At 41.4% G+C, this 13,395-nt stretch overlaps 5 protein-coding genes and 1 non-coding gene across 6 annotated transcripts; 3 read left to right on the forward strand and 3 right to left on the reverse strand.

The window, feature by feature from the left end:
• Positions 1-60: 60 nt before the first annotated feature.
• Positions 61-132, reverse strand: TOT_01t000012. The gene has a single exon. It is a non-coding gene; the product is annotated as a tRNA-Cys (tRNA).
• A 352-nt stretch (positions 133-484) lies between these two features.
• On the forward strand, positions 485-1,829 carry TOT_010001283 (phosphotyrosyl phosphatase activator protein; the record flags this gene model as incomplete). Its single annotated transcript, XM_009691191.1, has 6 exons — positions 485-763; positions 861-978; positions 1,044-1,143; positions 1,212-1,359; positions 1,487-1,561; positions 1,680-1,829. The coding sequence occupies 6 exons, from the start codon at positions 485-487 to the stop codon at positions 1,827-1,829; spliced, it is 870 nt and encodes a 289-aa protein (XP_009689486.1).
• Positions 1,830-2,195: 366 nt separating this feature from the next.
• TOT_010001190 (uncharacterized protein) lies at positions 2,196-7,913 on the forward strand (the record flags this gene model as incomplete). The annotated part of the gene is made up of 8 exons (XM_009691192.1): positions 2,196-2,315; positions 2,430-2,513; positions 2,603-2,701; positions 2,787-3,846; positions 3,931-6,252; positions 6,391-7,338; positions 7,465-7,645; positions 7,727-7,913. 8 exons carry the CDS (start codon positions 2,196-2,198, stop codon positions 7,911-7,913), a joined length of 5,001 nt encoding a protein of 1,666 aa, XP_009689487.1.
• A 240-nt stretch (positions 7,914-8,153) lies between these two features.
• Positions 8,154-8,739, reverse strand: TOT_010000647 (hypothetical protein; the record flags this gene model as incomplete). The annotated part of the gene is made up of 3 exons (XM_009691193.1): positions 8,154-8,242; positions 8,268-8,385; positions 8,701-8,739. 3 exons carry the CDS (start codon positions 8,737-8,739, stop codon positions 8,154-8,156), a joined length of 246 nt encoding a protein of 81 aa, XP_009689488.1.
• Positions 8,740-8,756: 17 nt separating this feature from the next.
• TOT_010000648 (hypothetical protein) lies at positions 8,757-9,566 on the forward strand (the record flags this gene model as incomplete). Its single annotated transcript, XM_009691194.1, has 1 exon — positions 8,757-9,566. The coding sequence occupies one exon, from the start codon at positions 8,757-8,759 to the stop codon at positions 9,564-9,566; it is 810 nt and encodes a 269-aa protein (XP_009689489.1).
• A 232-nt stretch (positions 9,567-9,798) lies between these two features.
• Positions 9,799-13,199, reverse strand: TOT_010000649 (uncharacterized protein; the record flags this gene model as incomplete). Its single annotated transcript, XM_009691195.1, has 11 exons — positions 9,799-9,867; positions 9,952-10,193; positions 10,331-10,571; positions 10,657-10,788; positions 10,879-11,709; positions 11,936-11,986; positions 12,103-12,158; positions 12,338-12,545; positions 12,654-12,734; positions 12,803-12,901; positions 12,969-13,199. The coding sequence occupies 11 exons, from the start codon at positions 13,197-13,199 to the stop codon at positions 9,799-9,801; spliced, it is 2,241 nt and encodes a 746-aa protein (XP_009689490.1).
• Between the last annotated feature and the right edge of the window lie 196 nt (positions 13,200-13,395).

A 13,395-nucleotide genomic window follows, 5' to 3' on the forward strand; every position in this document is an offset into this window, starting at 1 on the left:
AAATATGGCTGAAATTAAAGAATACAGGGATTTAAAAATGAGCATTAAATTTATATAAAGAGGGCGCGCACGGATTTGAACCATGGACCCGTTGATCTGCAGTCAACTGCTCTACCACTGAGCTACACGCCCTTGACAGAAGCTTAGAATTTAGCTTTATATAAAGATAAAATCATCATCTTTATATTCATGATTATATCAAAGGCATTTACAATGAATTATTAGTATATTTTGTGTATATACTTAATCACAACTGTCTACAGTCTACTAGGGGCTGTATAGGGTATAAGGGTACTGGAAGGCTGATTGGTGGGTAGCACACATTTTTTTCAACTAACAGAAAATATACATTAATACACACAATAGGGTCAATAATAAAGCATAATCACTGTTGCTAAGTTTAGTATATGAATCAATGAGTATCAGTATTTGAATCAACATCAAAATCGTTTAATAGTCACAGTTTGACTAATAATTACTTAAAATGACGGATTCTACCAGTGATAATAATCAGGATATTGATATAATAGAGTTTATCCAATTATTAAATAAATCGGTAAGGAATAAAAGGATTTCTGAACTCGACCTTCCGAACTTAAATGATTTAACTGAACCAGTTAGTGATGGAGAAACATACACACTACGACTATGTCGACTTTTAAATAAAGTTGAACTATTAACAGTAAACCACGATCCAGAAAATTATAAAAACTGTCGATTTGGCAATACTGCATTTTCAACGTGGCTGGAGGAGGTGACCCAGGTAAAAATTGAACCAATGCCATTACATATTTACATGAATAAATATACCAGAAAAGAATGTTGCTGGTGGTTTTTAAGATTCTGACGATTGAATGTAGGTGTGCGACCGGTTATTTTTGGAATGTAAGATAGAAATACAGTCAGAAATTTATGAAAACGCTAAGAAACGCTTCTTAAACTCATTTGGTAATAAAACGAGAATAGATTACGGAACAGGTGAGCTAAATAAATATAGTTAGTTAGTTAACCAGCCTTAAATAAATAGGTTAACTGTGAAGTAGGACATGAACTTGAATTTGTATATTTTTTAAAGGACCTGTATACGTGTAAATTGGTATCTGAAAATGAACTGGAGTCAATAGTATTAGTTCTGCTCAACAGGTAAGTAGTAATCAGCTAACTAATAATTGGGTAACACTGGTAACAATAGCTTTAACAAAAAAAAACAGATACTTTGAACTCGTAAGGCGTGTGTCGGAGAGGTACACACTAGAACCTGCAGGAAGTAAGGGAGCCTGGGGAGTGGACGACTACCAGTTCCTCCCGTTTATATTTGGATCATCGCAGCTGGTATCAAGTACGATTGAGCCATCAGAAGTAAGTTTTAGACCAGAAACTGCTAACAATTGTTTGATTCATAGTGATATCGGTAGATACTGTGATGGTGCCATTAGTGTTGTCGGTTTATTATTCACAATTATATGAGCTAACAAATTGTGTGTAGTGTCTGGACATAGGCTTTGTGACCAAATACAAAAATGATTATTTGTTTATGAGAGCTATGGAATATAAAATAAAGGTAATAGGGAATAATATGGGCGTATATAGGTAGTAGAGGGGTAGTTATGAAAAAGTTAAGGATAGGTAGCCATTTTGTCAGTAATCCGAGTTGTTTACAAGCACTAATTTCAAAATAGATGATCAAGGGAGTGCCAATTGAAATAGGAAGTCCAATGATATGTAACATATTAACGTCCTGTACGTGGGAAAAAATAAACAGTGGCCTCTTCCAACTGTACATCAATGATGTACAAAGGTTAACGGCGAAGAAGATAGTTGGCCGGTAGCATAGTAAAAATAATTTGTAAAATAGTGTATATTCAGAAGTAATATATGTAAAAATAGTAATAATGGAGTGATAATGTTGTGATTTAGTAATACGAATAATGATTAGTGTCAAGATGTGTGATTAGTGTGTGGTGTTATTATTAAAAAAAATAGTACTAAATTAGAGAATTCAGAAAAAAATAAAGATGAATATATGATTATAGAGTAGAAAGTAAGTAGGTTGAAAGTAATTTAGATAGTTGAGTAGTGTAGAAAAGTAAAACAGTGTAGAAGGATAGCATATTACATAGATGGGATGATTATAAGTATATGACAAGTAGAAATTAGGTTGAATGGATTTATAAACTGATGGCCTTATAGGAAAAATGAAGTTCACCCTTGGCGTCTGCGCCATGGAATCCAAAGTAGAAAGCTCTCCAATGAAATCAATATTGAAACATTTGGAAGATTCTGGAGATTTTATAATAATCATTTTCCCAGAAGAGGTATGTGAAGAAGTAAATTCATTGAGTTGATAGTTAATATATGTTAATAGGTATTTATAGAGTGAAGATAGAGAGTAGATGACCTGTTACTGAGTAAATAACTGTATATTATAGATGATTTTGAATGAACCAATAACGAAATGGCCGGTAGTTGAATGCCTAATATCATTTTACTCAGTTAAATTTCCACAAGAAAAGGTAAGTGGAAATAAATATTGGTAGAATGTGTAAAATAAAAGCTAAGAATAGAGTAAATATAATGTTATAATAACAATAATAACGTGTAGGCCATTGAGTATGTAAAATTGGTTAAGCCAATAATATTGAATGATTTGGAGAAGCAAAGAATACTTAGATCGAGAATAAACGTATACAGAGAACTGCAGGTAAAGTAGAGTAGATTTGAGTAAATATGTTAAGTTAAAAAATTCATGTGGTAGATGACAGAAGTTAATGCAAGAAACGTTTTAGGCGTGCAGAATACCACACCCGAACTACCTGTTGGTGGACCACGAGATGGTGAAGAAGGGGCTGCACACATTCGAAGAGCACTACGACTACATCGTGTACAATAACGTGAGGCTGAATAAGCCGTTCATAGAAAAACCGATAGACTCGGACGACCACAATAACTGGATATATTACCCGAGTAACACAGGAGGAGGCTGCAAAAAGCTCTTTCGAAAAATACACGACAGAAGCAGCAAGTACTGCCCAGAAATACACAACGTCAGAAGAAACGGAACGTACATATACGAGGAGTTCATGTTGACATTCGGAACGGACATCAAGGTCTACGCAGTGGGATCGATGTTCGCACACGCAGAGGCGAGGAAGTCGCCGACGCTGGACGGGAAGGTGAAGAGGTACTCGGACGGAAAGGAGTACAGGTACCCAGTGATACTGACGAGCGAAGAGAAGACAATAGCCTACAGAATAGTGGACCACTTCAAGCAAACAGTGTGCGGATTCGACATCCTGCGCACGTTCGACGGGCCGTACGTCTGTGACGTAAACGGATGGTCGTTCGTTAAGAGGAACAAAAAGTATCACATAGACTGCTCGCAGATCATAAGAGCAATATTTCTGCTAAAGCTGCAGTCGAAATATAACATACTGATAGACGGGGTGCTACAAAATAAACCGACGGGGTACAAGCCCGTAGGAGCAGAGTCAGGATTACTGTCAGAAGGAGCGATAGAAACAAATACATATGAAAAACTGGAGGCAAGTGAAGCATCGGACGGGGCAGTAGACGAGTCAGGCGCCAAGGGACCCGGAAGAATGCAAAGTAGACCGAGAGACCAGGAAAAGTCGATTAAAAATAAGTCGCACGAGGAGCTGTGCAGCGTAATCGTGGTCATGAGGCACGCAGACAGGAGGCCAAAGAACAAGTTGAAGTTCTTCACACAGCAGAAGGAGATACTAAACTATTTTAAGGGAAATGAGTCGGAAGTTAAGCTTAAGTCGACAGAGGAGCTGATAAAGCTGAATCAACTCAACGACCAGATAATAGAAGAGTTGGAGGAGCGTCTGGCGCAAATGAACGCAAGGGGAGCGAGCATGGAGTCGACCTCAGCAGTGGGAGAGTACGGGAGGTTCGGAGACAAGGGAGCGAACAGAGCAGCCACGACGTGCGTAGCAGCACTCAACAGAGCGAACAGTAACGCAGCAGGCCTGAACGAGCTGCTGGTGGAGTTGAACTACCACAAGGAGTTCCAGAGGATGCTCAGAAAGGGCTACGAGTTCTCAGGAATTAACAGAAAGGTGCAGTTAAAAGCAGTGTATAAGCCGAAGTCGGTGATGGACATGGACAAGTCAGGCACCAGGGAAGGAACAGAAAGCGCGAGCGGTGAAGGAATTTTCGTTGGCACCACGAAAGTAGGAGGAAGCACAGGGAGAGAGACCCCAGTGAGGCAGTTAGAAAAGGTGTTGGTGGTAGCAAAATGGGGAGGAGACCTGACGGACGTGGGAAAGTCGCAGGCGGAGGACCTGGGAAGAAGGCTGCGACAAACGCTGTACCCGGCGGACAGCAGCGCTCTCATAAGGCTGCACAGCACGTACCGCCACGACTTTAAAATATTCAGCAGCGACGAAGGAAGGTGCCAGATAACGGGAGCAGCCTTTACGAAGGGAATACTGGACCTGGAGGGAGAGCTCACGCCGATTCTGGTGGCAATGACGATCAGGAACAAGAAGGCCTACCAGCTGCTGAACGAGACTGTGGTGGTGGAGGAAAGGTCGAAGTGCAGATACAAGCTCGACGAGCTGATCACGCACCACGGCACGCCGGAGTACGACGAGATCCTGCAGGAGTTGTCTGAGAATGAGCGCTACTACTACAGCAAGGCGCTGGAGGACGCAGATTTTAGCCAGGACGACCTCGTGAACCTGTCAAACCTGATAAGGTACTACATCAACACGATTCACAGGGAGGAGACGATGTGGAGTTCACTGTACTCGGTGGACGACTACGCATTCCACATAGTGAATAAGCTGAGCTCGCTGCAGACGCGCTGGACGCAGCTGCTGCTGAAGTTCCACAGGCCATCGTTCGGAGGATTCGGCAGAGTTAAGAGCGGGGGCTTCTACAAGTCGCACCGGGGCCTGAACAGGGTCAACAGCAGTCTGCTGGAGCGAATATACGGGGACATCAGCGGGCTTGAGTTGGACAGTCTGTACGGAGCCAACACGCTGGATCCCAGCTGCGCCAAAAACATTGCCGCGAGCACGAGGGACGATAGAGGTGCGGACGCAGGACGTGGCGTGAGTAGGGTTTCTAGAACGCGCCATGGCACTGATGCTGGCATTAGGGGAGTAGCAGGAGACAATGGTGCCACCAAAACACAACGTGCGGGTCATGCCACTATAGAACTCAGGGGTAACGGTAGTAATAGAAATGACAACCCAGCAAATGGTGGTACTAGGGATGGTACTGCTGAAAATATGAAAGAGGCTTCATTTCAAAGTGGCACTAATTATTCCACCGGTATTCATGGAGGTAACAAGGAGCATGGCACTGTAGGTAATAACACAGGGGGCATGAGAACGGCAGGTGGCAGGGGGAGGACGCTGTCTAGAGACGAAGAAATGCACAGCAGCGACTACTGTCCAGAGGAGCGCTACGACTACACGAAGCTGAGCGACATAGTGGACAACATAAGGTACGACCTGATACACCTGCACCACCTGCTGGGACAGGCGCTGGAAATAGCCTTTGAAATATACAGAATAGTGGAGAGACTGAGCTCAGTGATATCGCCTTGCGAGTACGGAGTGACGCCCATGGAAAAGCTGCAAATAGGAGCGAAGATAGCATGGAACCTGCTGAAGAAGATACAACACGACGTTTCACACCAGAGAGTGAGAATGAGCCCGTACACGGATCAGGAGAAGCTGCTGACGAGTTCAAACGCAAGCACAACGCACGATAGAAGTTCAGAGTCGACTCAGAACAATGTGAACGTAACCAAGGGCAGTTCACCAAAAACAGTGACAGGGGAAGGCGGGCAAAGAACAGTGACAAGGGAAAGCGGAGTGCGAGATTCTCCTAAAAAGGTTGCCAGTAGTAAGGCCACCGAGTACTCGAGTAACGCAATTTCAGGTACCACGCACGTTGATAGTACAAGCAGGCACGCTGTAAGTGGTGGCAACGGGCAATACGACAGTGGTGCCCAGGACACGAAGAATTTGAACGTGAGCAGTAGTCTGGAGCACCTGGAGTACGACATCGACTTCATGGTCAACAACGACACGAGTGCCTCATCAATAGCAGTGAACAGCCTGGCAAGTTCAGGAACGTACCTGGACTCGAGTAAGATATTCGAAACTGGAAAGTGCTTCATCGGAGGAGTGAGGCCGACAGAGATGTACCTGTTCAACTCGAGCACGAGGACGGAGATACTTTGGTATAATATGCGCATTGCAAAATCAGTCGGTGAATCTGAAGGGTCTGAGACGAGGAGCTATCAATCAGAAAGGTCAGCTTTCGAAGGATTGGGAGTCGGCACTGACGGAACGGACAGCGTATCCAGTCTCGCCACCGATGACGGTAGTGGCATTGGCGTCGACGGAGCCACAGGCACTAAAAGTAAAGGCGATAGCAGGGGTAAAGGGAAAGCATACAGTTCGAACAGCAGCGATAGCGGCAAGGATGAGTCGGTAATTCTTAACTCGTACAGCCTGTGGTCGCACTTGAGTCCAAGCAACAGCATGGAGAACATCACGGACAAGTCAGTAGACGTTTCTAAAACAACGGAAATGGACAGTAGTACAGTGGTCGGAGCTGACGAAGCGGCGACGAGTAGCTCGGGAAGCACTAAATGGGCTAGCAGAGAGGATACAAGTAAAGCAGTGCCAGTTATGACTGGGCCCAAAAGATCGGCTGCGTACAACATACTAACGGCAACGGGGACTATCAGAGGGAAGAATGACGGGGCGGGGAACATGGGAAGCGTAAATCTGACTGATTTGAACCAGGGCTGGGGCTGGGACGAAAAAATATTCGACGAACTGGTGAGACTGGGCACGGACGACGACCTGGGGATCAGGTCGCAGCAGAGAGTGGTGAGGTCGAGGTACTACGTGACCTCGGCCTCGCACATGTTCAGCGTCTTCAACTTCTTCAAGTACGCGCACCTGCTCGACGACTCCTTCGACACGAACCTGAAGCACATAGAAAGCATCAACGACCTGCACTACCTCTCGCACATAGTGCTCAGGGTCTGGCGCAGCAGGAGCTCCGAGGGCTTCTTCAACAGACTGGAGATCCTGGTGAGCTCGGGAGCGAAGGACGGCTTCGGCCAGAACCTGAGTCTGCTGGAGCAGAGCGCGAAGAACCAGAAAAACAAGTACAAGCGCCACATACAGCGGTACAAGCTGAGGACGCTGCAGTCGTCGAACTGCAGTTACTGCCCAATCACGTTAAACAGGAGTGGCTCGGGCAGGCATGTTGACACTGAAACTGTTGGTAGGTCTAACGACGCCATAGGTGCTTTTACGGGCACTGGCACCATGGCAACTGGTAACGATACGGGAACGTTTACCACTGGCAGCACAGCCGCTAACAATACGGCCACCGCTGCTACTGCGGCAAATAGGGACGCTGATATTCCGACTAAACTGAGTAACCTGACGCTAAGCAGATCAGGCAGTGACATAGTGGACAAGTATAACCTGATGGTTACCAACCCGGCAAACAAGAAATTTAAGTGCTTCAAGTGCTTTTTGGAGCAGTACAAACTGTCGGAAGCGAGCGCCGTCAGCAGTCCGATAAAGGCGTCGGCAGGCAAGAGAACGCAAAAGAAAGACCACGCGAGCTCGAATGCATCGTTTAACCACAACACGCCCAAAACAAACGACAGCGGCACGAGTCTCCTGGACAACCTCGCGGATGCACTCAGTTGCACGAGTAACCTTGACACTGCAGGAAGTTGCGCAAGTGGAGTGGACAACAGGGAGGACGACGGTGCCTCGAACAAGACCGTGCCGCCGTACTGCGAGTTGAACAACCTGGTGCTAATGAACAGGAACTTCGGCCTCGACCGCCTCAACAACCTGATTCAGAGGACGTACGAGGAGATCATTTCGAAGGGCTGATTTATGTACAATAGTCAACACACTTTATGTGTATATATTCGTTTGTAAAATACGTGAAATGAACACTCACGAACGGGCGTTAACTCCCTTTGTATTTAAAGTATTCATTGATTTTAAGGTGTTATGGCCAATGGACTAATGTATTATATTTACACACACATACACGGTCATATTAACAGTAGTTTAACGTAAAATAGGATTAAACACACCTAGAAGCATGTTTATGCCTTCAACTGGATTCTATGACTCATTAACCTTCAAATGTTGTTCCATTGACTTCAAGTCAGTTGATTGTTGTACTTGACTGTATTTGATCACAAAATAGCTGTCTTATTATACATTATATTAACGTACAGTACCTGATTATCACGTATATGTATCCGTATTTATCAGTACTTGTGTGTTGTGTGAACATTAGGTATACCATCGATATCAGTGGTAGTTGACGTGTGTATTCATCATTAACTGTTGACTCAAATGTGTATGTGTAATATCAATTATTCATCATGAATAACGTAATCTTATTGTACCATTTATGTGTAGAATCACTGATATATCAATTGTAGATAGAATCATAACACCATATTACAAAATCAACAATTAGAGTACTGTGTAGCACGTAATAACGAGCAAACTACAATTATAACAGCAAATAATACGTATACCAGACATATTTGTACTCACATAGAACAACTCGTTTGGTGAATTGGTGCATGATGGTATCATTAAAGTATCAATATGGTCTATTTCAGCTTCGAGTCAGCTACTACAAGAAGGTTGGACTGACCCCAGCACTATGATTGGTAGGATTAGCTGTTCCAGACATAACCAAAATACTCGAAAATGAAGTTGTATTGGTTTGCTTCATACATATTGGTTTACCTGTTGACACACAGTCACTGGAATCTTGTGGTCCCAGTCAAAGCAGGTGAAGATGCTTCTAAATCTGAAGATGCTGATGCTAGTAAGACTGAAGCTGGAGAGGCTACTGAATCTCAACCAGAGAATGTAACTGAAACTAAACAACCTGATGATACTGAGTCTGAAGTATCAACTGATGTTGGATCATCAGAAGGTAGTGATACAGGTCAAGCACATACAGCCAAAGCAACAGCAACTGAATTTAAACTATATAAGGATGACGGTAATGGCAATCCAATAGAAATGCAATATGATTTTAATAGACAAGATTTTCTTCTTACTCAGAGATTTGAATTTAAAAATGATGTTAAGTGCGTATTAATCAAATTTGGAGATAAAGAGGTGTGGAAAAAGGGAGGACAAGATATTAGCGAACCTAAAGTAATAATTTCTATAAATAATAATTATATTAATGTACGAGACTTGAATAAATTTGCTAACTTTATGAGGAAAAACACTAATAATGAATGGGAATGTGTTCGCAAAAGTGGAGATAATTCAGGTAATTCTGCAAATCAATCCCAATCTGGATCAACAAATGCTAAATCAGTATCAGCTGAAGGTTCAGGAGAAGCCAGTGAACAATCTAAAGATGCATCAGCTGAAGCTGGATCATCTCCTGATGCTGGTTCAGCAGGTGAATCTGGTACAACTCCTGATGCTGATTCGTCTGGTGGAGATGGTTCTACAGATGCTAACGAACAAGATTCATCAAGTGCACCTGCAGAATAAGAACTTATAGCCAGAAGTCATTTGTAAAATATCCGTAATAATTATGTAATTATAGTCATTGTAATAAATACACACGCAGGTGTGTAGATTACATTTAAACTGCTTACATGATTTTATATATTTATACATGGTCTCAAGCATATAATTATATATAAATCCAATGTTAACACATGAGAGTTGCATAAAAATTTGTAGATATATGCATATATATTTCCACAGATCAGTATATTGATTAGTGACTGAACAGTTTTTTAAGTTCTGAAGGTAATCTGTCCGATGGTATAGATTTGGCAAACCCAACCTATCGGTAAATTAATATATAATGGTTGAATAGATAAAAGGAAATAGTGGCTTAAAATAATAACTATCTAAATATGATATAAACCATTGCCGGTGAATTATTTGTGGATCTTTTATAGACTGTCAAATAATTCTCCATAAAAGCGTGGGTTCCAAGTATAAAGGCACGGCCGTAGCTTGATGGGACGTCAATTTGCATATAGGCAATCCTGCACTTATTTTTATGCAAAAAAACATATTCCCTGGGAGAGATATCTAGTTCAACACCCCCGTCGAAAACGTATTTAATTATGGGAAACTGATCCAGATCATCAGGAGATACTGGGTCTATTGAAGTAATTAACAACAGGAGTTATATCATTAACACGTCACTAATACATATATCATACAGACAATAAGCGGCAATAACTCTAATAGTATCATTATAAAAACCCCTCGATATTGAAAAGTAAATAATGACTTACTGTGGCAGGACTTGGGCGACACAATTTTTTTGAACTCCATAAACTCATCATGTGGCATCGTGTTAAAGCTAGTTCCAGAGTCAAAAATTACATAAGATTCTTCAGTACAACATAACTTAACATCGCCGACCCATATTTCCTTCAGTTTAATCTCCCAATAGTATTCACGAACAACGGGCAACATGACAACGTCCGAATCGCAGAAACGTTTATCGACACCACCGATCATTAATCCGCTGTTCTGCACAATGTTTTAGCCATAAAATCATAATTACTGTACAATATACGAACAAACACACAAATACATGAATAAACTTGGTGCATACATTGTCTGAAAAATAAATACCAAATGTCAAATCGGCTCCAATCTTCTTCGAATAATTATCATAAAGTGATGTGCGATGGTCAAATGCTAATCTGGGAAAGGCAAGTCCGATAATCCCTTGGAAATTTATAACCTAAAGGGCTATCAACACAATGTGAAACTTGTAAAAATATTTGAAAGTCAACAGTAAAGCTATTCATTAGCCTAGTATTGTAAAAAATACCTTAAAAACGTTCTTATGTGGTTCCGATATCTCCTCGTTTACCATTCCAAAAACCTGCTTTTCCACGAGGTCGTCCCCTATTTTTACGTTATCCAGGCCCAAGGAGCCTCTAATAACACCTGTTCCAAATCTTATTCTTATATCGTCGCCCAAACTCCCAAAAGTGGAGGAAAGACTTGAGTCGAAAGACTTTACGGACTTGCAAGTATCCGACATACACTTCCTACTTACGACCCATGTGTTGGTGCTACCAGTGTCTATGATGGGATAAATAGACTGTGGTGGAGTTCCAACATCAATGGAGAGGGCATACTGAACATGCCTAAGGTGAGGGACTGCAATACACTTTTTGTCAACATGAGGTGCGATTGAATGTGTGTTGGTTGTACCTTTTATGGTATCCTCAGATGGCACACTGTTATTGTTATTGGCACTGCTGTTACCAGATTCAGTAATGAGCTTACTGTGACCAGTGGACAGGTTGAGGGTGTCCAAAATGCTACTCAGCAACTTGCTATTGCCTTTTTTAGACCGTCGATATGGGCTGTCATTTAGAGTCCCATAATCCTTATCCAATGAGGTATTTGTTACAGCATCGCTACTGTTGTCAGATTCACAGTCTGCGGTCTCTGCTTTAGCACAATACGACGAATGTGTAGGATTATGTTGCGATAAATCTTTTACTCCTAACGACCCTAGAGGGCCTTCATTACGGTATACGTAATGTATATGCCCCTTTTCTGCGTTATTCCAGTTGGTTTCGTTCAAATGGCCCTTGCTGTCTTGGTCATCCGAGTTGTTTGGTGATAGCGATATGAGTTGAAAAAATTTCTAAATTAGACCATTAATTTTAAATATATTCATTACTTAACATAAGCATCATATTCATTCCATATATATATCTTATTATATAATATAAAAATTAAGTAATATTGTCAAAGAACACTAAATTGTCTAATTGCTGTAACTAATATATATTCGCTCTTATAGTTACACATCTTTGTCTAATAACTATAAATATCATTTATAAGTCATATAATTGCTATTTAAAGCTTACTTTTGGACCTGGCCCATCGTAAATACATGGTTTTGGATCATTTTTTGTGACCTCACTACATTTAGGAATACTATTAAAAGTATATAATTTACACACACATTTTCTCAAAAGTAGTAGATATACATTTATTATAACGTATATATACATGAGATTATGTTTTATTTGACAATTTTATTCGTTTTCGAGGCCTTTATGCTCTGTCTAGTTGCACCCGGACGCAGGCCTGCCCAAGGAGGATTCTATTGACCGGTATTAATTAATCCAACTAAAACACATGTTATGAACTCAATTGTTTGTTGATAATAATTATTATGAATCCATAAGATGGAATTAACTGATAATAGGTATGTATATTGACTATTGTACATTGAACAATGAACTCCTAGTGTGTTTGAAGGTAACTTCTGTAAGAACTATAGGAGGACTCAGTATCCATCATCAGCTGCTTCATTTCCTCTTCACTTAGTTCTTCGTGCGCCTTTTTAGAGTCCAAAACTGAGTACCAACCCTTTAGCCTGTCCAACGACTTGAGATTCCATATCTGATTATTGGGCCCAGAGCATTCGAGTTTTTGAATAGAATCGACAAGAACGTGTAAGAGTGGGAACAACTAAGCGTAAATATTATGTCTGATATAATTTAATCAACAATCATGGGTCCAGGTAGGGTGTTTGGTGGATAGTAAATGTATATATACATTGTTAGCGTAAATACACACCTCTCCAACTGAGTTCGTCTTCAGCTTCAGAGCATCCATGAATGTAATAAAATAGCCACTCAGGTCAAATATTTCAACTTTCTGCGCACAAATTAGTTAGCTGTAAGATTGGTGTAACTCCACTAATCACTAAATACACCTAATATAACTCTTCGCACCTGATTCTGCTGTTTCATATTACTGATTTGCGTGGCTGGAAATCCAACCTTAATTCTGTTCAAGGCCAAATCAAATCCCAAGTTGAATTCCTATATAAATATTAATCACCACCAACTCGTAGTAACAGGCAACTGGCTGGAAGTGTTACACACATACCTTCTGAAACATGCTAAACACGTCCTTGTCCACATCCTGGAGTAGTTTGACCAGTCCTAAGACATTATTGCACTCCCTTTCGTATTCGTTATCTTTGCAGTAGCCCCCAATATAACTTCTTTCCAGGTGCTCCAAAGTGTACATAAGGGAGTATATGTTTGCCGCTTGGCTGGGATCCTTTTTGACCCAATCTTGAACCAGGGTCATTGCAACAACTGGATGGCAGAACATTTAGGCGTTGACTTTGAGAAAATAATCGGTCAAACGAACACAATGAACCGAAAATATCCAATCACGGATTAATATACAAGATTGTTTGCAAAATTGCGGCTGGTTTAGCCCGGAGTCTGAAATAAAATATCGTGCTCGTTATGGTGTGATGTTGTTTTAAAATTACTTAATCGACATTCATTAATTAACAAAATAG

This window comes from Theileria orientalis, chromosome 1 (assembly GCF_000740895.1).
Source record: "Theileria orientalis strain Shintoku DNA, chromosome 1, complete genome".
In the NCBI taxonomy this organism is placed as follows: Eukaryota; Apicomplexa; class Aconoidasida; order Piroplasmida; family Theileriidae; genus Theileria; species Theileria orientalis.